Genomic DNA, 21,348 nt, shown 5'->3' on the forward strand with positions numbered 1-21,348 from the left:
ACGGGACAATAGAAAACACATGAAGAGGATAAATCCAAGCAAGGAGAAATAAAGGTAATAGGAACCATCAGCATATATATCATTAGCCAATCAGTTGAAAAGATAATATCATTAGGCAATCATATTACCATCAGATTATATCATTAGCCTGTTGGCTCAGCGTGAGCACAAAATCTGGTTAGACTCGAAGAAGCTGATTAATTCATTCAAGATCTAAATGGTAAATTATGTTTTGTGCTCTAAACACCAGGATTTATGATGAAATCATTAAGTAGCCTGTTTCGCTGTTATGTACAGTCAACATAGAATACAATAGGGAAATCGTTTTGTCTATTTTTTTAATACATTTGTCTAGATAGACTCACAAACATGCAAAACAAGAATGCAGCGGAGACACCATCACATGTTTCTCAACGCTGACAGGAAACTAGCCAGGTCTTTCACCGGGAAGGAACAACCACGGAAAGGGCAGTCTCAACTCAAGGAGACCAAACATGGTATCCATCCACAGACAGCTGTTTCGGGGTATTTGCCCCTCCTCAGTGTGGAGTAGGAAACTGGCTAGTGGGAGCAATGCCTAGTAGAAGACTACATAAGTAAGGATGGTTGACCTCAGGGAGATCAACATCCAACATCGCGGAGACACCATCACGTGTTTCTCAACGCAGTGACACTAGAACAAGGCCCCCTGGGAAAATATGCAAAACAAGAATGCCGCGGAGACACCATCACATGTTTCTCATATATCCATCCACAGACATCTGTTGGATACAGGCATTGCTCCCACTAGCCAGTTTAGTACTCCACACTGATGAGGGTCAAATACCCTGAAACAGCTGTCTTTGGATGGATACCATGTTTGGCATAGGTGGTCTCCTTGACTGGAGACTGCCCTTCCCGTGGTTGTTCCTTCCCGGTGAAAGACCTGGCTAGTTTCCTGCCAGCGTTGAGAAACATGCGATGGTGTCTCCGCGGCATTATTGTTTTGCATATTTTCCCAGAGGGCCTTGTTCTAGTGTCACCGCGTTGAGAAACACGTGATGGTGTCTCCGCGATGTTGGATGTTGATCTCCCTGAGGTCAACCATCCTTACCTATGTAGACTCACAAACATGGTGAATTATTTTACCATTTTATCCCAATTATCAGAGAATTAGTAAAATGTTTACTTCGTACAGAAAGTTGCTATTTATGAGCCATGTAATGAAATGTCTGCAGTACATCATAAGGAGAAGAATGTAACTGCTTTTAAAGGGTTAATCTACAGAACAACATGGCTGTTTCTAAAGGAATAAATTGCTAAAAAGAGGACACGCTTGTATTTCTGAGCCATCAGCAACCAAATTACACCTAGGAGAAGTCTGCACTTTTTATCTCTGCTGTTTCAACCCTTCTCTTCCTTCTCTTGTTTTAAAATACACAAGAGTCTATCTTGCATTATAAAATGTTCACGCACAGTTTAAAAAAAAATCATACCGAGAAGAATCATTTCAGAACTATTTCCACCTTTAGCATCATAAACTACAATTCAATTGAAAAATAATCTAACATTTCTGGGGGTGGAAAAAAAAAATAAAATAATGTGATTGCATAAATATGTAGACCCTTAAACTAATATTCTGTTGAAGTATACTTTGACAGCATTTAGTCTTTTTAGGTAGTAGTCTATCAGCATGGCACATCTAGTATTGGCAATCTTTGCCCATTCTTCCATACAGTAGCGCTCCATATCTGTCAGATTGCAAGGGCATCTCCTGTGTACAGCGCCCTCTTCAGGTCAACCCACATATTTTCAATTGCTCTACCTTGTGGCAAAGCCATTTTTTTCTTAATTTAGAATTATGCTTAGGTTGTTGTCATGCTGAAAGGTGAAATTCCTCATCATCTTCACAGATTTTTAACAGAGGCTTGAAGGTTTTGATAAAAAATTGATGGATATAATTCCTTCCACCTTGACTTAAACTCCAGTTCCAGCTGTTGAAATACAGCCTCAAAGCATAAAGCTGCATCCACCATGCTTCACTGTGGGTGTTGAGATCTTTTGGTGATGTGCAGTGATGGCAGTGTGCCAAACATACCTTTTGGAATTGTAGCCAAAAGGTTCAACCCTGGTCTCAGCAGACCAGATACTTTTGAACTGGTGTAGGTTTTCTCAAAAAGTAGTAGGTATTAAATGTTGTTCTTTGAAAGGAAAAGCTTCCCATCTTGCCACCCTACCCTATATGCCACACATATAAAGAGTATGGGATATTGTTGTCACATGCAGTGCACAACCAGTATTTGCCAGAAAGTCCTGCAGCATCTGCTGAAAAGAGCTTGACAGTGTTTTCTTCTCGTCTTTCCATGAATTTTTGAGGGACATCCAGTTCTAGGTAAAGTCACTGTTTTGCCAAATTTAAACCCCTTCTTGCGACCATCGTCACAGAGTTCTTTGTAATTTTGTTCCCTTCTTCTGACTGATATATTTCAACAATGAGATCCCTTTGCTGTGTTGCATACTGATTATGAGCATGGCTCTAGTTGTAAAATGCAAATAATGTCAGGAAAATCCTATTAGAACAGAAAAACTCTACATTAAGTTAATCAGAATCACTTAAAAAGATGGCAGCTGTGTACTGACTACTGTTTAACATGAGATTAAAATAACTTTGGCTGACTGCAGAATTTATATAGCACAAATGCCGATGTGCACATACATGGTGCACAATGCAATTGCAGAGTGCCAATGGTTTATCATGGCAGCTGGGAGCCTGATGTAGCTCCCAATAGCTGCCATCTTAGTTACCCTGTGGCTGGACTTCGTAGCATATCATAATATATATTCATAATATATGACGATTTAATTTGACTATATACTCCAGTTCATTATTATCAAATAATTAAAAAATAAATGATTGAAATAAAAGTATACAGTATATATATATATATATATATATATATATATATATATATATATATATATATATATATAAAAATTCAAATTGTATTTCTTTAAAAATAAAAGAATGAAAAAAAATAAGCAAAAAAGCAAAACACCAGATTTGCGGGTTTGCCATACCTCACTAAAAAAATAGATAAATAAAAAGTGATTAAACTGTCATATGTATTCTGGAATGATATAAATAAAAACAGGTATGTACCTTGAAATAGTATAAATAAACAAAATAAAAAAGTCAACAATTTTCAGGAAAAATGGCGGCACAAACCAAACATATTTTTTTTCATCACTTAAATAAAAAATAACCTGTACAAGTTTGGAAATGACTATCCATACCATTCTAAAGAATCATGTTGTTACGTAATTTTTACAAAATTGATTCCATAGAAACAATATGTAAAAAAAAACAGTAGTTGAATCACTTTTTTGACAGTTCACAATACCGATTTTTTTTCAGTATACTATCAACTGGCCCCGCAAAAACTAAGCCCTTGATGGAAAATGTTGATGGAAAAATAAAAGTTATCACTCTTGGAAAAAGGGGAGTTAAAGAAAAAGTAAAAAAATTAAAAAGCAAAGCTAAAAATCACCCATTAAACAAGAGCAACAAAACATTTATATTGTGCTTTTCTCACAATTGTTTCAAAATCAGGTAGTAAAAGGGGTTGTCCAATCAGGCAAACCTACAGGATATTCCATAGATGTCAGATAACTGTGGGTCCTATATGTATCTTGAAAACAGGGTCCTGCCATGTGCTGTCCAGAATAGTTAGATGGACTGCTGGATTTTCTTCGTTCATTTCTATAAGACCTCTAAATTGCTAAGCATACTATTGATGTGCCATAAATCTCATATATAAAGCTCAGTGTATGTATGTGTGTATGTGTGTATGGCCGCTAAAGGAATTCGCACCGTTGCATTTACAATCACGAAATTTTGCACAGACGCCTCATGTGACTCAGGGAACGTCATATTCTATGTTTTCACAAGAAAATGTAACCCTGCACTTTACAGTTACTCTCCAAAATCCTGCCTCCATTAAACTAAATGGAGGTGGTAGCTACAGGCTATTAATAGCAACTGTCAGTGGTTGCTATAGGAACAAAATTAACTGTTAGTATAAAAAGCTTATGTGTAAGGTAATATGATGTTGGTGGGGAGATGGATAGAGAGAGTGACATACAGACAGAGACACAGACAGAGACAGACGGGCAAAGAGACAGACCGGGAAAGAGACAGACCGGGAAAGAGACAGATGGGGAAAGAGAGAGACAGACAGACACACACATAGAGACAGACAGAGAGATACAGAGACAGACAGACAGACACAGAGATGGAGACAGATAGAAACAGACAGAAAGAGACATAGACACAGACAGACAAGGAAAGACAGAGAGACAGACAGACAGCGACACACAGACCGAGACTTGGAGAGAGACAGAGAGACAGTTACTATCCCTGACAATGCCCGGGTACTACAGCTAGTTTCCTATATAGGAAAACTCTAACAGTAGTGAACCCAGAGATATAGTATGTGATGGACACAGCTCCACAGATCATTGCAGAACACATATTCAAATCTTGTCTTAAAACGAGTCATGTGCCTGTGTACTTATTATATCACCAGAAGGGATTTTTATCCATTGAAAGAAAACCCTAAATAATCATATAAGATGCATATAAGTATCACATCAATAACATTGGAATCCTCTTCATTATTATATATTACCTGCTTCTTTAATTTGTGTTGGCAGAACTTCTTGGCCATAGTCATTCATTGCTATACATTTAAAGTCAGTAATAAAATCCTTCTCTTCAATCTTTTCAAAAATTAGCAGTCTTTCAAAGAACTGTCCATCAGCCTCTGTAGTTGCTCTAGTAACAAAAAGAAGTTATATGATTATTGGTGCGAAGCAAGGATTCTACTATTGTACAGTAAAAAAAAGAATCCCAGAAATACAAATAATGGCGCTAATTTACATCTCAGAGAAGTAGGATCTAATAAGTTGTCTCATTGTTAGGAACTTAATATGTACCTGTCATTTCAGGTATTCTTTCAGAATAAGCCTTCATATGTTTGTACATTCAGAATGACACTGTTTCTGGTCATATCATAACTTGTCCCCTGCATGTTCACTTTGAAGCAAAGCCAGGGAGTATTAGATTAAATCCTAGCACTGCAGGTCTTGCTTACATGCACCTGGCTAGCTTTGACTAAGGTACAGGTCATGTGTTCCGCCGAGTCTCTCACTCTGCTAGTAAGATTGAGGAGAGTGCAGTGTGTGGAAACTGCAGAGTGACAAGGCTAGTCAGGGGGAGCTGTGCAGAGTGGAATACATCTGTTTGGTGTTGGAAGCTACAGAAACTCAGGTTGAAGGGGACACAAAGACTAGTAGGATCGTACCCCTTTTTTATGGAAAGTTTATTCCAGCGAAACGGAATGTAAACTGTTTGAGTAAGCCCGCACTGACATATAAACCTGCTGAATTAACTGTTTGTTTGCTGTTATACCTTTATGCTGCTTTGGTTGTTGAATCCCTGGGAGTTTTATGAAATCAATAAAGCTGCACATGTTTAACCCAAACCACATTGCTTATGTGAACGCTACCTAATGCCTACCTGAGAGCATGACTGCCTACACCTTCTCTTAGCTCAGATACTCTCAAATGTTTATGAATTAGTTTATGGAAAGTAGCTGCTTTAACTCCCACAAACAGATATGATTCCTATTCTTCTCTGTGCAGAACACAGAAGAAGAAGCAGCATGGGGGATATTATACAGCAGTACTGGCTGTGAATCCAGCAGTCAAGTAAGATAAAACATTTGCTAGAAGCAGCAACAGGAGTTGTCTGTGTTTTACTGTTCTGAGTACTTCGGACCTCCCCTCTTCATAGAGTTTAAAAGGTGTTGTAACTAAGTAGCCTCATACTATAGGTATCAGTGGCTCATAAGTAGACAAAACAACATATTTCTCTGAAGTTATATTGTGAGAATACAAGATATTTTTTTCTATGTGCTTTTTCTATAACCAAACTTTTTTTTCTATATGAGTAATAAGAGCCTGTAAGCATGTCTACAACAAGGTCAGCAGCTGATATCGTGAAACAAGAGAACAGAATGAAAATATTGATAACAATGGCTGGCTGCATCTGCGCAAGTCCAAATTTATGACTGTGAGTTAAGTGACAAAGACTTTGCAAGTTATGGAGTCGGAAAACAGGAGCGGCTGGAGAGAAAGTCCCAAAAGATGTATATACCTCACAGGCTTTCTGCATATGCTTTTAATCTAACCAATGGTATACTTAAGAATTTTACTAAAAGATGAACCCATTAGTGCTCTATAAAAAGCCTTGTGATAGTAAAAGACATCACATGTGTGCACCTTACTGAGAAGGAAATTTATACCAGCTATATTGTGTGGTCTGAATTTCTCCGCCGGCTCTCAATGACCTTCAATTTGAGATTACAGCAGACATTCACTGTTAAGAAGGAGATTTCCCGAAAACTGTGGATTTCTCTTTAACAATATTACTAAATAAAATACATATTATTTTCTAAAAATGTATTAGAAAGTTTCTTTATTTGCTTGTACTATTCACTTATACAAAGTTTGCTGAAATGACAGTGACCATTTAAAGGGAACCAGTCAGCACATTTGTACATATGAAAGTATTGGTATTGCTTGGCCTCCAATAAAAATCATACCCTTAATGTACAGATGAGATGTGCCAGTTAAAAAAAAATTAGTGTAGACACCACATACAAATCAGGTTGGAACTACATGTTGGCATGTCTGTTCATTGCAATATTTCTTCCAAATTCATCAATAGGTCCCAAGGGCATTTATATCCTGATATTTATATGGTTTCTACACTAGGTTTCTCATGAATGGCCCACTGGGAATCTACAAAGCACCTATACAGTTGCTTCAATATGTAAAAACAAGTTGACAAGTTCTCTTTAAGGCTTCCTTCCTTCCACGGTCTGTGGTGAAGGTGCGTATATGTGTATGTGTGTTCTACGTCTGCTGTCAGTGTGATATCCGTGTGATATCCTGATAGCACATACACAAAATTAGCTGATATACGTACCTGTCACCGGCGCTGCTGTTACCTCCGGGTATATGCTGAGTGCAGTGAATATGAAATGAGCTCATGAGCAGCCCAGAAGTAACAGCAGAGGTAGAGACAGCAGTGAGAAGACTCGTATGTAAAAATATTCTTTAATTTTTATGCAACCTGTGTTTTCTCTGGTATATGTCACACTGATGTTACACAGATCACATCAGTGTGCGGTCCGCGTGACAGCCGTGCTGCCGGCAGAAAACGGACATGTTGCCATCTGGAGCACATAGACATGTGTGTGTTCCACACAGATACAGTCAGTGTGAAAACATGGATGTGATTTTAATGTGTCTACATGTGTCTGTGTCTCTAGTACGTGTGAAAACGGACATCACACATACCGGAGACACGGATGTGTGAAGGAGGCCTAAAGTAGTGGAGAGATTTGATAGGAAGTCACTTGCCATATTTTGAACCATCTACAGTCTAAGTTTTTTATTTTGTTGGATAAACCTATGAAAAATAAGGGAAAACTAACCTTGGACAAAAATATATATTTTTTTACTAATACAAGACATTCAAGTGAGGCGTTGCTGGAATCAGGGTCTCTGTCCCTACCTATAACTTCTGGCAGATTACATAGCAAAAACCTGCTGACAGATTGCCTTTAAGTTTCCTATACAGTCTCAAAAATCAAACAAAGTTTACTTACTGTAGCATTCCCTGTGTAACACGGCGATCTTTTGAATAATTGTTCAGGAAAGTGTCATTTGCCAACCACCAAACCATTAGATCACTATCACCATGGCCTACAAATACCTTGCATGGAATGACTAATCTGGAACCTTGTAAAAATATATGAAAAATAATGGTCAGATATTCAGTAAAATAAACTCTGAATAACAAATCTGATAATAGGAGTTGAATAGGAGAATTGGTAGATGGAAACGTAAAATATCAGCCACGCAGCTAATTGTCATTTCTCCATATAACAGTGTTATAACAGTACTATATCCTATGTATCATACCTATGGCAGCCACTATAGCCCTCCGATTAGGATTCAAAATGACAGGGTGTTGTCCCTTCCATTGTTCTAAAAAAAACAAAAAGAGAGAGTGAAAAACCTGTTACCAATAGAATTATGAAACTGCGATAAACTTTACAAAGATGCAACAATTTTACAACTAGTAAAAATAATGTGATTATGACAAGTTCCGTTCTTTCAAGCACAGCTTGTACGGGACGTTTCCTGTGTGGTCAGTACTTGTATGACAAAGTCCTTAAATAAGTAATTACCAATAATCCGAAGTTGGATAACCCTTGAAATGGTGTAATCAACGCTCTCAAGGGAAAACGTTAACTGACATTTGTAATAGCCCTCATCATCATGGCCAACATCATTTATCAATGCAGATGTGCTCCCATCCAAGTATCTGTATTTGGAGCTGTCATTACTCAAAGGCTCTCCATCCTAATAAGAAAACAGATTTGGTCATATATTACTTTCTCTTATTGAATATAAGATGGCTGTGTATATTGTCTTGTGGTATACATACTATTATACTCGTAATATTAAATTATATGTGTGCAAAAAACTCTATAGCCCCGATTTACTAAGACCAGCATAGAAAACACCATTCTTGATGAGGAGCCATGGTGGAGACAGACATTCCTGATTTATTAAGAGGCACTTATATTACACTTGTCTGAATAGTGGCATACACCTCCGTGCGCCTTGCCATTAATCTTACTGCAGTAATGGACTGGAGTAAGATTTCTGCTATAAGTTACACCACATGAATTAGACGAGCTGCGACATCATGCCCGTTTCCTGCCCCGGCTCTGCCTAAACTGGTGTGAAAATGCTAAAAGTCATAACCTCTTGGATTAATTTTGGCACATGAGTGGTTTTTTGTGGCTATGAAAAAAAACAAACAAGACAAGGTATATTGCTTAAGGCCGGAGTCACACTTGCGAGTGCCTCGTGTGTAACTCGTGCGAGTCTCTCATTGTATCACCCGGCACGGCCGCACACTCTCCTGACAGGAGTGGGTTGGTTGCATGTATCTCTATGCAGCTGAGACGCTCCTGTCCGGTGAGTGTGCGGCCATGACGGGTGATGCAATAAGAGACTCACGCGAGTTACACGCAAGGCACTTGCAAGTGTGACTCTGGCTTAAGTTTCCAACATGGATGAGTTTTGGCACAAACACTGTCTCCTCCATGTCCTTCAGGTTGCTGCATGTTCTGACACCTGCCACAAGTTAGTGACTACTCTGGGCACTACAACCCAGGGACACCCGGTACACAATATCTTATTGCTGACATTATAAGTGTAGTTCAGAGTTAGAAAAAAGGGTCTGATTATTTTACAAGCAGTGGAACTGTTGTACAGCCCCATTCATATGCTTTTTCTTTTCTAATTCGCAACAATATTTAAAGAGTAACCATTGTTTAAATTTTTATTTCAGATATCAATAGTACGCATGAAAAAAACTTTGTAATATATCTTATCTTCCTTTTCTATCGAAGTTGCTTCCATCAGTCTCCAGCAGTGTGTGACCTCTCGGATATCTTCAGTGTTTGGTGGAGTGAGCTGGAGCTCACTTTTCAATGCAAGTCTTTGAGAGCCTCGTTCTGGCTTTCATATACTTGCATTGTGAGCTTATGATGTAACTTCTGACTTCTGACTAGCTACAAGTTGCGATTACAAGAATGTGCCGTAATACAGAAGCAACGCTGATAAAAGGTGAAGTATAATACTAGGTTCAGGTACCTTAGATTGGAAGCATCACTCCAGAGCTTAAAAAAACCTAAACGCTGGCGTGGTGCCTTAAATCAAGTAATCGTATTATTATTTAAAAAAAAAAAAACTCAAAAAGAACACTAAAAAAAAATGATAGGGAACAACCAAATAACACTAAAAAAGACACTTCTAGTTTATAAAATGTCCCAAAAAATGAATGTTTCTTGAAGCTTGGAAAACGGATGTTTTTTAACTCTTTATAAAACATGCCAAAGTCACATACCCTTAAATATATAGATTAAGATAGAATGCATGGAAACAAAAAGGGTATAGAGAAATAAAAGTGATAAGAAAATAATACTATTCCCATGCAATGTATTATGCGGGCTTCATACGGTACGATCTATCGTGAGATTGCACGAGCGATCGTACCCGCCCCCGTCGTTTGTGCGTCACGGGCAATTAGTTGCCCGTGGCGCACAAAGGCGTTAAACCCCCGTCACACGTACTTACCTGCTGAGCGACCTCGCTGTGGGCGGTGAACATCCACTTCCTGAAGGGGGAGGGATGTTTGGCGTCACAGCGACGTCACACAGCTGCCGGCCAATAGAAGCGGAGGGGCGGAGATGAGCGGGACGTAAACATCCTGCCCACCTCCTTCCTTCCGAATAGCCGGTGGGAGCCGCGGGATGCAGGTAAGCTATGTTCATCGTTCCCGGGGTGTCCCACAGAGCGATGTGTGCTGCCCCGGGTACGATGAACAACCGGCACCATTAAAAATAAACAATTTTTTAAAAAGAAGCGACGAATACACGACTCACGATTTGTGAGCGATTCTGTGTCACTCGGAGGTGTCACACGAGACGATGACGCAAGTGATGCCGGATGTGCGTCACGAAAACCGTGACCCTGACGATGCATCGCGCGATAGCTCGTCTCGTGTGACGCCCGCATTACATCCTCTAACTCAAGTCACATTCAATACCTTCAATGACATAGAAATTTGGACTGAATTATTCTGGATATAACATGAATTTATGGGAGAACCACAGATTTCTCATCTAAAAGCTAAAAAAAATATGTTAAGATGGCACTGATATGCACAGCAGGTGAAAAATATGTATATTAATCTCTGTAAGGGGATGTTCACACTCCATTCTTTTCTACCAGTCAAAAAAGTGTGTTTGTAAGGCAGGAGTAATTTTAGGACTCACTCAATGGCTATGTGCACATAACATTTTTTAAAGGGAATTTGTCAGTACAATTAACTGACAACCCTAAGCCATCTATATGGGCATGCAAGTCATAGGAAGCTAAATAAAATGATACCCTGATATCTGTGATCCCATGTCTTATTCCAGAGAAATCCACATTTATTTTATACATAAATGAGCTGCTCAGATCTGTGGAATGGACACAGATCTCCCTTAGGCTATGTGCGCACGTTGCGTAAATACATGCAGTTACGCTGCGCTTTGTAGCGCAGCGTAACTGCATGCGTCCTGCATCCCCTGCACAGTCTATGGAGATTGACACCCCGGGAACAACGAACAACAGTGTTCCTGCGTCCTCCGGCAACGAGGTGGGAGTGACGTTAATGCGGCTGGTCTCCGCCCCTCCGCTTCTATTGGCAGGCCGTTGTGTGACATCGCTGTGACGGCACACTAACCTCCCCCTTAAAAAATAGATTGTTCGCCGCCCACAGCTACGTCACTAGGAAGGTAAGTATGTGTGACGCATGCTAGCGATATTTGCCACGGGCAACGATTTGCCTGTGATGCACAAACGACAGGGGCGGGTACGATCGCTAGTGACATCACTAGCGATGTCGCAGCATGTAAAGCGCCCTTTACTGTCATTTTCCAGTCAGTATTATCATTCATTGAATAATCAAACAAAAACCATGGCAAAAGGCTCCAAACAAGTCTGGTTGTCTTCCGAGTGAGGTTTGAGCGTTGACATTGAGTTTGATTGTAAAGTACAAACCGTCTACCAAGCGGAAAATGCCAGAGAAATGGACATGTCACTTATTTTAACCACTTGGCATTTTTGGAAACCTGAATTGGTAAAAGACATTCAGACATATGAACAACAAGTATTTTTTTTTTACATAAAAATCTATGTTTATTCTTCTCAATATTTTTTAATAGTAGGTGGTTACCGCAGCAAAATGCACTTGAAAAAGATGTGTGCACATAGCCAATATTTCTGGAGTTTTGGAAACCTGAAGCATCTTTTTAGCATCTTTTGTTCATTTAGTATTTTAGTTAGTGCTTTATTAATGCTTTTTTTTCCACCATAGTTTTTACGGCATCTTTTTATTGTTGTGTTCCAGACTTTTTTTTTAATTCATTAAATAATGAAGAAAAAGCTAGAAACAACAAAAAATGTAATTGATTTGTTAGTGCTTTTCTGCCATTTTTTTTATCGAAACCCACTAAAAAAAGTAGAAAAAGATGGAGTGTGAATAAACCCTAAGCGTTTATTTCCATATTCTGGTATTTGATAAAGGGTAGGGGCGGGGGGTATGTCAAAGCCAAGGGTGGATTTAGAAAAAGGAGAAATCAGTCTTTTTTTTTTACAGGTTTCTCTAGTTCTTGATCCACTTCTTGAAACATTCCATAATTTAGACATTTAGCTATAAAACTTGTTTAAAAGCGAAGTAAACTTGGGCCACCCACTGGTGAAAATCAAACATCTCAGATAATCTAAGAACTGTAAGAGGAACTCTGGTCAGCTAGAATTAATATTAGAAAGTATATTACATCTTTGGGAAAATTTGAGATTAAATTTTCTTTGTTAGACTAATGATTTGGCGTGATATATAATTATTCTTATGGTTTAATACATTAAAATAGGAAAAAAATACTGTTTTCTAAATATTACTCATTTAATATTTAATCATATAACGCAGTCCCCAAATTATTTGCTATTTTAATTGCTCCAATATGGTCACTGATATTGAACTTTCCTGCAATTTTTGCTGGCATAGCAGTCTATGTTGTAGAGGAAAACCTCTATGCATTTGTGACACTTGGTGAACTGTTTATGTATGGATGTCAAAAGACAAGAGCATTTCTGACTCCTCGACCTGAGCTGACAAGATTGTTCTCTGTGATATTGCACAAGAATAATTTGTTCAAAACTACTAAAGTTTTAAAGGAGGTCGGAATCTGTCACCAGGTTTTTGCTCCCCCTTCTGAGAGCAGCATAATGTAGAGACTGAAACCCTGATTCCAGCGATGTGTCACTTGCTGAGCTGTTTGCTGTCATTCTGATAAAATCAATGTTTTCTCTAATGCAGATCTAGCAGTTATACAGAGCTCATGAATATGATCGACTATCTGCAGCATGCCAAGTAGTCCTCTAATGATAATCTACAGTTGATTAATCAGTGATTTTATCAAAACTATACTACACAGCCCAGTAAGTGACATACCACTGGAATCAGGATCTCTGCCCCTACGTTATGCTGGTGAAGGGGAGTGCAGCCCCTACTAAGATGTTGCTTCACTGTGACTTTCAGATTGTGTTGTACTGTGGCTTTAAGAGACTGGCTCACTAGCAGAACATAATGGTATGGCCCAGATATCCCCCTGCTGCTGGAGCTGATTTGGTCTTATTGGAGAGAAGAGGAGAGAGAAGCAGGAAGTGGGACAGTGTAGCTTCCTTGACGTGCAAAAGGATGGATATAGGCGAGTTGGCATCTGGCCTGCCAGAGTTCATTGCCTGAGGAGCCCAGCTGTCCAGCAAAATTGGGGAAAAGAAGTCCTGCATCGCCCTCCTGGAATAAAGTGCGCACCACCGTACCGACAAGCCCCACAGTGGACTGGTCCTACGGACGAAGCCATGAGTAGTACCCGGGTACGGCGGTGAGGGAACCAGTATAGGCCTCCATATATAGGCCTCCATAGTGAGAGTGCGGGATCCGCACGGTTCCTTTAGTGGAGACCACCCAGGTTAGTGGATAGAGTAGGATTGGTTAATGTTGTATATGTGCATATTGTATTGCTATTTGAACTTGTATTGCTTACTGTACTAGTTGTGGCGACCTGGGCCATCCGCCTCAGCTAAAGTCTACACTCTTGTATCTGGAGTTGTCTCTTTTAGGCTATGTGCGCACAGTGCGTTTTTCGCTGCGTTTTTGCGCATTTTTCGGGTGCGTTTTTGGCCTCAAAACTGCATGACTTTGCTTCCCCAGCAAAGTCTAGGAGTTTTCAATTTTGCTGTCCGCACACAACTGTTTTTTTAAGCTGCTTTTTTGAGCTTGAAAAAAAAATGGACATGTCAGTTCTTTCCTGCATTTTTCTGCGTTTTCCGCCCATGCAATGCATTGGAAAAACGCAGCAAAACACAGAGATCAAAAACGCAGCAAAACGCAGCCAAAAACGCACCAAATCGCGGTAAAAACGCGCACTTTTTTTACGTGTTTTTTCGACGCAGGTGCGTTTTTGTGCGTTTTTGGCCGCTAAAAACTCAGCGTCAAAAAAACGCAGTGTGCGAACTTAGCCTTACAGTTTGTTCCTTTTTGCCCTTATCGACATCTTAAAAAAATCAGACTGATAATATTTTTACGGACACATTGGAAAACCATAATGAATAATTATGATGATAACTGATATATGTCTACAGCACATAATTCTGATATTAAGACATCAGCTGCATTCACTGTAAAATGATGATAATTATAATCAAAATAATCTGTATAACTTTCTTCAACTTCAAAAAAGGCATGGACATTTTATATTTTTTTTTTATGGACCGGTCCAAAAGTTGCCTATTTTTCCGGACTGTCCTGGAATTTCTGAACAGCTGGGAACTCAATTAACAAACTGAGCCAGACTTACCCTGTTCCTCCCTCTCACTGGCCGTATGTAAATTTCTAATCTTCAGTCACACGGCATCGGAATTAGCGCCTGCGCATAGCGCTCATCTCCGGCGCCATGTTTCTGAAGCCCACAGTATTATGGTGCATGAGAGGGCGGTGCATGAGAGGGCAGCGCATGCGCCCTTTCTTCTTCAGATCTTTTGTGACCGCGGGAGCGCGTTTGGTCACATCAGAACTGGAGAACAGCTGATCTTACCGATTAGCTGCAGCAGACGATATCGTAGGAGACGTCTGCTGCAGCTATTCAGGGTAAGATCAGCTGTTCTCCAGTCCTGTTGTGACTGCGCGCGCTCCCGCAGTCACAACAGATCTAAAGAAGCGAGGGCGCATGCGCTGCCCTCTCATGCACCGCCCTCTCATGCACCATAATACTGTGGGCTTCAGAAACATGGCGCCGGAGATGAGCGCTATGCGCAGGCGCTAATTCCGACGCCGTGTGACTGAAGATTAGAAATTTACATACGGCCAGTGAGAGGGAGGAACAGGCGGCGGGGGGTGGGAATACACGTGCATAACCCGCCTGGACATTAGCAGCGAGGTGCACACGTCAATCAAAAAGTGCATGAATTTTCAAACTTTATAAAGTTGAATTTCACAGCCTTAGGCTATGTGCGCACTTTCCGTTTTCACCTGCGTTTCAGGTGCGTTTAGGGCCGTTTTGAACTGCAGCGTTTTTGTGCCCAAATGTATGCGTTTTGGTTTTCCATTAAAGACAATGAGAATTCATGATTTCTTGTCCGCACTTTGCGTTTCAAAACGCATCTCAAAATTTGCATAAGTTTGGTCAAAAACCATGCGTTCAGAAAAGGACCCTGTCAATTGTTTTTGCCATTTGTTGTGCGTTTTGTTAACATTGAAGTCAATGAGAAGTAGCAAAACGCAGGTACAATCAAAATTCCAGCGTTTTACCTGCTTTTTCATTGCAGAAAACAGGCGTTTTGGACTACCAAAACGCATGCTTTTTGGACATCAAAATAATGATTTGATATGTCCCTTTACACACACACACACATAATCTGACAATTAAATTTAAGAATAATATGCATTTATTGCTATTTTACCGATAAAATGTATATTACCGCTATAATTTTATTAAATATATCTTTTTCCATTATTTTTTCCATTAATATAGATTTGTCCCTTTTTTTCTACTTTTTCATTCTGTTTGACTGTTTAAACTTTATTTAGTAGTGTCTTGATGTTCAAAACGCATCTGTCAAAACGCAAGGGAAAAAGCATTTAAAAAGCGCTGAAAACGCATCTAAAACGCGGTAAATACGCATGCGTTTTCTGCGCTAAATTTCTGAAAAAGGCAACTTTGGCTAAATCAGTTAAGGCTAAAACGTGCGTTTACAACTGCATGTAGGACAACGGAAAGTGAGCACACAGCCTAAACACCCGAGCTGCCCCCTGATGGTATGTACACACTGTGCCCGATAGTGCCAGTACTGCACTGGCTGCACCTTATACACGAAAATCCTGATGTTTGGTTCCCTTTAAGGATCTCAAAATGACGACTTAAATTCATTTATTTTTTTATTTTTACTAATTCTTTTTCACCACTAAAATGAAAACAAACTATGTGTTTCGTATCACTGTAAGTCTATGTGCACACGCTGCATCTTTCTGGTGACCACAAAGATGCACATTTTTTGGGCCCAAAAAAAGCACCCTCGGCATGAATTTTTTTTCCGCGTTTTACTGTGTTTTTTTATAGCGTTTTTGCCTGCATTTTTTAAGTCAAATCTATTGACTGGAAGGGCTCAAAAATGCTGAAAAAAAAAACGCAAAAAGAATTGACATGCTGCATCTTAGTGATCACCACAAGGTCACTCTCAGCCCTTAGCCACATTGAGGCCTATTTTAGACCCATGGTAAGGTTTTAATATTAGAGAGTGTAGGTACTATCCCAACTGCATACACCTTAACGTTTGGTGGGATAGCTTTATGCTTTTTTTGATCAAAAACAGTGTTTACTAAGTACCCTATGTTTATATGCACTATGCTTTTATTTAGTTACAGCAGGGTATGTTTTCACAATTTTTTCCTTGGTTTCTCTTTGTCTCATGGCCAGTGTGAACATGAGCTCACAAGTTCCATGTATACCATCTCATACTCCGGCTCACTTTTTTGTTTTTGTTTTTAGTGATCACCACAAAGACGCAGCCAAAAGAAAGTTGCAATGTGCGGAAAGAAAAAATGAAATCTCATAGAATTTGGTAGACGGTAATGCATGCAGTTTTGGGATCAAAACTGCACCCAAAATTACGCACAAAAGCGCAGCAAAGAATGCAGCATGCGCACAATGCCTTATTGTACTGACCTGAAGAATCATGTTGCAGGTCAATTTACCACACAGTAAACACCATAAAAACTAAACCTGTAAAAAACAATGGAAGGATTGCAGTTTTATCGTGATTTCACGCCACTTGGATTTTTTTCCTGTTTTTGAGTACATTGCATGGCAAAATAAATCCTGTAATTCAAATCTACTACTTGTGTCCTATAAAAATTCATGGTTCATGGAAGAAGGGGAGGAAAAAATTGAAAGTGCAGCAAAAACAATATTGGCTGCAGTGGGAATGGATAAAAAGAATACATAAAAATTTCCAAATGTATGTAAAATAGCAAAAAGCAAGTGTCAAACACCATTTATAAAAGATCCTTTATTTCATATCAAACAATTAAAAGTCCATGCCAGGGAGTAGGAATGCGGGAGGTGTCCTGACAAGATGACACGCGAAACAGCCTTGTCTGGATGCCTCCCGCATTACTTGGCATGGACTTTTAATCATTTGATATGAAATAATGAATCATTTCTAGATGGTGAGCGCCACTTGTTTTTTGCTCTTTTGCATGTGAGTCTCTTTGTACTACTGTACGGTTCACAGATAAAACCCTATTTGCGTCTTTATTTCCTTCCCAAGTGTTTCTTCCATAAAATTAGCTTTTGAGGACTGCACCCATAGCAAAAACCTCCAAACATATGTTCATATTGAGTTTTTTATGATTTTTCTTGAGTAGATGCTCCCCAACATCCTTCTCAAAAATTGCTTAAGGCGAAGTTATACCAGTGTGAAAACACAGGAAATTTTAACCTGCAGAAAACTCGCTGCATTTTACAGTGCCAGGAAAGTACATGACATTTCAAGAAATGTCATGAACATGCTGTGAAATATTACAGTATCATAAACTGAGAAGAGCTGTAGATCTGAGATCTTCAGCATGTCGATTTATGATGCTGATGTAGGTGCGAGTTTCCTATTCAAGGGGTGAAATATGCGGCTTCAGTGCACATTTTCAGCAATGTTAACAGCATTGAGTATCACTGCAAAACCTCTGCTTGTAGAGGTCCACAGGAAATATGTTCTGTGGGAATGTAGCCTTAATAACTCTTGGAGAGCTCTTCCAATTCTTTTCTATGGTTAATCCACTTTTCTGTTCATTTGAGTTTTTTTACTTTCTTTTTTCTTAAGATGTTTTGAAAAACACCAGCTGGGGAAAAAAAAAGTGCACGCTACGTCTTTGATGTAGATCCTTAAGGAACGCTCCACAACCTAGGTGCTGTTCAATAATAGGATGCTTCCAAAATTCTTCCAAAACCATTTTAGAAATGACATTGAAAACTTCCCAAAAAGAGAGCATTTCATGAAGATGTTTCTGCTTGAAAAACTTGTGTTTTTGGAAAACCTCAAAAAATTCTCTGTGAACATAGCTTTAGGGTATTTGCTCAATGCGTCTTTTCAGGAAGATTTCACCCCATCTTTACCAAAGAGAGTGTACGTTTCACTGACTGTGTAACGAAATGCTACTTGGAGGAAAATGGACAGAAATCAGATATAGTCAAAAATCATACCTTAAACCAATCTATCTTCAAATTGATATCTTCCAATATAAAATATGGTAATGCCGGGCAAATCATCTCAAACTCCATGTTTTCAAAAGCAATTTGCTCATATTTAACGTAAGGGAAGGATGCTGGTGTGTCACTCATGACATTTAGTGACATTGATATTTCAACACAGTAGGATGCATTTCTAAAAAAAAACAAAAGTGAAATTAAGTTTAGTTGAAGTATGAATGAATCATTTTCCTTGCTACAAATTACATAATCAGATTGATGGAAAATCTTTGTATTTGGGCAGGGGATGACCTTTTCTGCAATCCCCTGGCAGATTCCCAGGAAACACAGTGCTCGGGTGACAGCCACATCTTGCTGGCTGCTGGCCCTTTAAATCCTGTGCAGTGCATTCAGTGCTGAGCGCTGCAACGCATACACGGTTGACGCATACACGGCATACACGTTTGAGCCTAGAATGTATTGGCTCCTTCCAGGATTACATCGTCATGCTGGCCAGTACCAGCCTGAGGACTTACTTTCTGGGGGGTTTAAGTGCGCAATGCGCTCTTGTCCTACAGAAGAGGAGCGGCTTCCCCAGACTCCCAAAGCCTACCTGTGCCCTTCCAGCCTCCCCAGAACTGCCTGTTCCCCTCCCGCCTCCCCAGGCCTGCTTGTTCCCAAACAGCTTCACAGCTTCCCTAGGCCTGCCTGTGCCCCTCCAGCCTCTCCAGGCCTGCCTGTGCCCCTCCAGCCTCCCCAGGCCTGCCTGTGCCCCTCCAGCCTCCTCAGGCCTGCATGTGCCCCTCCAGCCTCTCCAGGCCTACCTGTGTTCCTCCAGCCTCCCCAGACCTGCCTGTGCCCCTCCAGCCTCCTCAGACCTGCATGTGCCCCTCCAGCCTCTCCAGGCCTGCCTGTGCCCCTCCAGCCTCCCCAGACCTGCCTGTGCCCCTCCAGCCTCCTCAGGCCTTCCTGTGTCCCTCCAGCCCCCCCAGGCCTACCTGTGCCCCATCTGCCTCCCCAGGCATGCCTGGGCCCCTCTTGCCTCCCCAGGCTCACCTGTGGCCCTCCTGCCTCCCAAGGCCTGCCTGTGCCCATCCAGCCTCCCCAGGCCTGCCTGTGCTCATCCAGCCTCACAATGCCTGCCTGTGCCCCTCCAGCCTCTCCTGATCTGTCTGTGCCCTTCCAGACTCCCAAGGTCTGCCTGTGCCCCTCCAGCCTCCCCAAGCGTGCCTGTGACTCTCCAGCCTCCCCAGAACTGCCTGTGCCCCTCCAGCCATGCCAGGACTGCCTGTACCCCTCCAGCCACTCCAAGGCTGCCTGTGCCCCTCCAGCCTCCCGAAGGCTGCCTGTGCCCCTCCAGCCTTCCCAGGGCTGCCTGTGCCCCTCCAGCCTTCCCAGGGCTGCCTGTGCCTCTCCAGCCTTCCCAGGGCTGCCTGTGCCTCTCCAGCCTCCCCAGGGCTGCTTGTGCCCCTCCAGCCTCCCCAGGGCTGCCTGTGCCCCTCTAACCTCCCCATGACTGCCTGTGCCCCTCCAGCCTCCCCATGGCTGTCTGTGCCCCCTGGCTGTCTGTTACCCCCTGAGATGTATATAACCTCAGTGATGTATGTGCCCCCCAGTGTTGTATATACCACCAGCAATGTGTGTGTCCCCTAAGTATGTCTGTGCCCTCCAGTGATGCATATACCCTCAGTGATGTCTGTACCCCCGTGATGTTTATGCCTTCCAACTTTCCTAGTGATGTATATGTCCTCAATGTCTCCTGTGATGTTTATGCCTCCCAGCCTCCCCAGTCATATGTATGCTCCCCAATGTTGTATATTCCTCCCAACCTTCCCCTGTGATGTATATGTTCCTCAGCCTCTCCTTTGATCTGTATGCCCCAACCATCTCCTGTGATGTATATGCCCCCATCCCCTCCTATAGTGTTTATGCCCCCATCCCCTATAATGTTTATGCCCCAGCCCCTCCTGTGATGTATATGCCCCCATACACTCCTGTGATGTATATGCCCCAAGCCCTTCGTCTGATGTGTATGCCCTAAACCCCTCCTGTGACTTTTATGCCCCTAGCATCTCCTGGGATGTATATGCCCTCAGCGTCTCCTTTGTTTATTTATATGCAGCCAACACAAACCTGGAAAAGCAGTTGTGAGAAGCAACAAGAATAATATTGCCTAATATCACAGCCGCATCAAAAACAAAAAACAAGAAGCTCCAACCACCAGAGTGAGTTGTTTGACCAAATATAGTAGGGTAATTTTCAAGTTGATAATTTTGTGCGGCCCACGAATGATGGTAGAAATTTCCAAATAACCCACATCAGAAAAAAAGGTTCCCCAACCCCTGTATTAAGGTGGGTTTTAATAAGGATGTGTATGCAGAAATCAAGAAGATCAGAACCTGATGAGATGACTGTTATAGGCCTATCTGCTGAGGTGAATTCTCTAAGCCATAGGTCAGGGTAAGGAGAATGAACAGAAGGCAATGATGCAGTGCAGCATGTGTTTATCATGAGCACATAGAACAGTAAGGACCAAGACAACAGGATTTACAGAACATCAGACAGAGAAGTGGAACAGGAAATAATAGATGAAAGAGCCATGTGTGTGGATACACATAGGAACAGCAGTCATATGGCTAAAGCAAAGAAAAAAGACATATTCGATGAGGGACTTGCAGCAGACAGCTGAATAATGGCAGAGTTGTATGCTTGCAGCACACATATGGTTAACCACAGGACAGCAGTGATTAATAAGCAAACTTAATTATCTTGATTGCAAAATTTGAGTTGTGAACAGTACCTAGAACAATTACAAAAAGTTGGTAGTCTGCAAACTGAGATTGGAAATAAATGCTGGTAGTCAAATCTA

The 21,348-nt window shown here is 41.0% G+C and overlaps 1 protein-coding gene across 2 annotated transcripts in view; it reads right to left on the reverse strand.

Annotated features, from left to right (window-relative positions):
• Window positions 1-21,348, reverse strand: part of LOC142290308 (interleukin-1 receptor type 2-like) — a 73,363-nt gene that overhangs the window by 21,364 nt on the left and 30,651 nt on the right. For both annotated transcript variants that reach the window (XM_075334267.1, XM_075334268.1), the window contains exons 4-8: window positions 18,495-18,675; window positions 8,301-8,475; window positions 8,032-8,097; window positions 7,716-7,848; window positions 4,668-4,813 (exon numbers count right to left, since the gene is read on the reverse strand). In XM_075334267.1, the coding sequence (XP_075190382.1) occupies window positions 4,668-4,813; window positions 7,716-7,848; window positions 8,032-8,097; window positions 8,301-8,475; window positions 18,495-18,675 (701 nt within the window). The remainder of the gene's footprint in view (window positions 1-4,667; window positions 4,814-7,715; window positions 7,849-8,031; window positions 8,098-8,300; window positions 8,476-18,494; window positions 18,676-21,348) is intronic.

The sequence above is a fragment of the Anomaloglossus baeobatrachus genome, chromosome 2 (genome assembly GCF_048569485.1).
Source record: "Anomaloglossus baeobatrachus isolate aAnoBae1 chromosome 2, aAnoBae1.hap1, whole genome shotgun sequence".
Taxonomy (NCBI): domain Eukaryota; kingdom Metazoa; phylum Chordata; class Amphibia; order Anura; family Aromobatidae; genus Anomaloglossus; species Anomaloglossus baeobatrachus.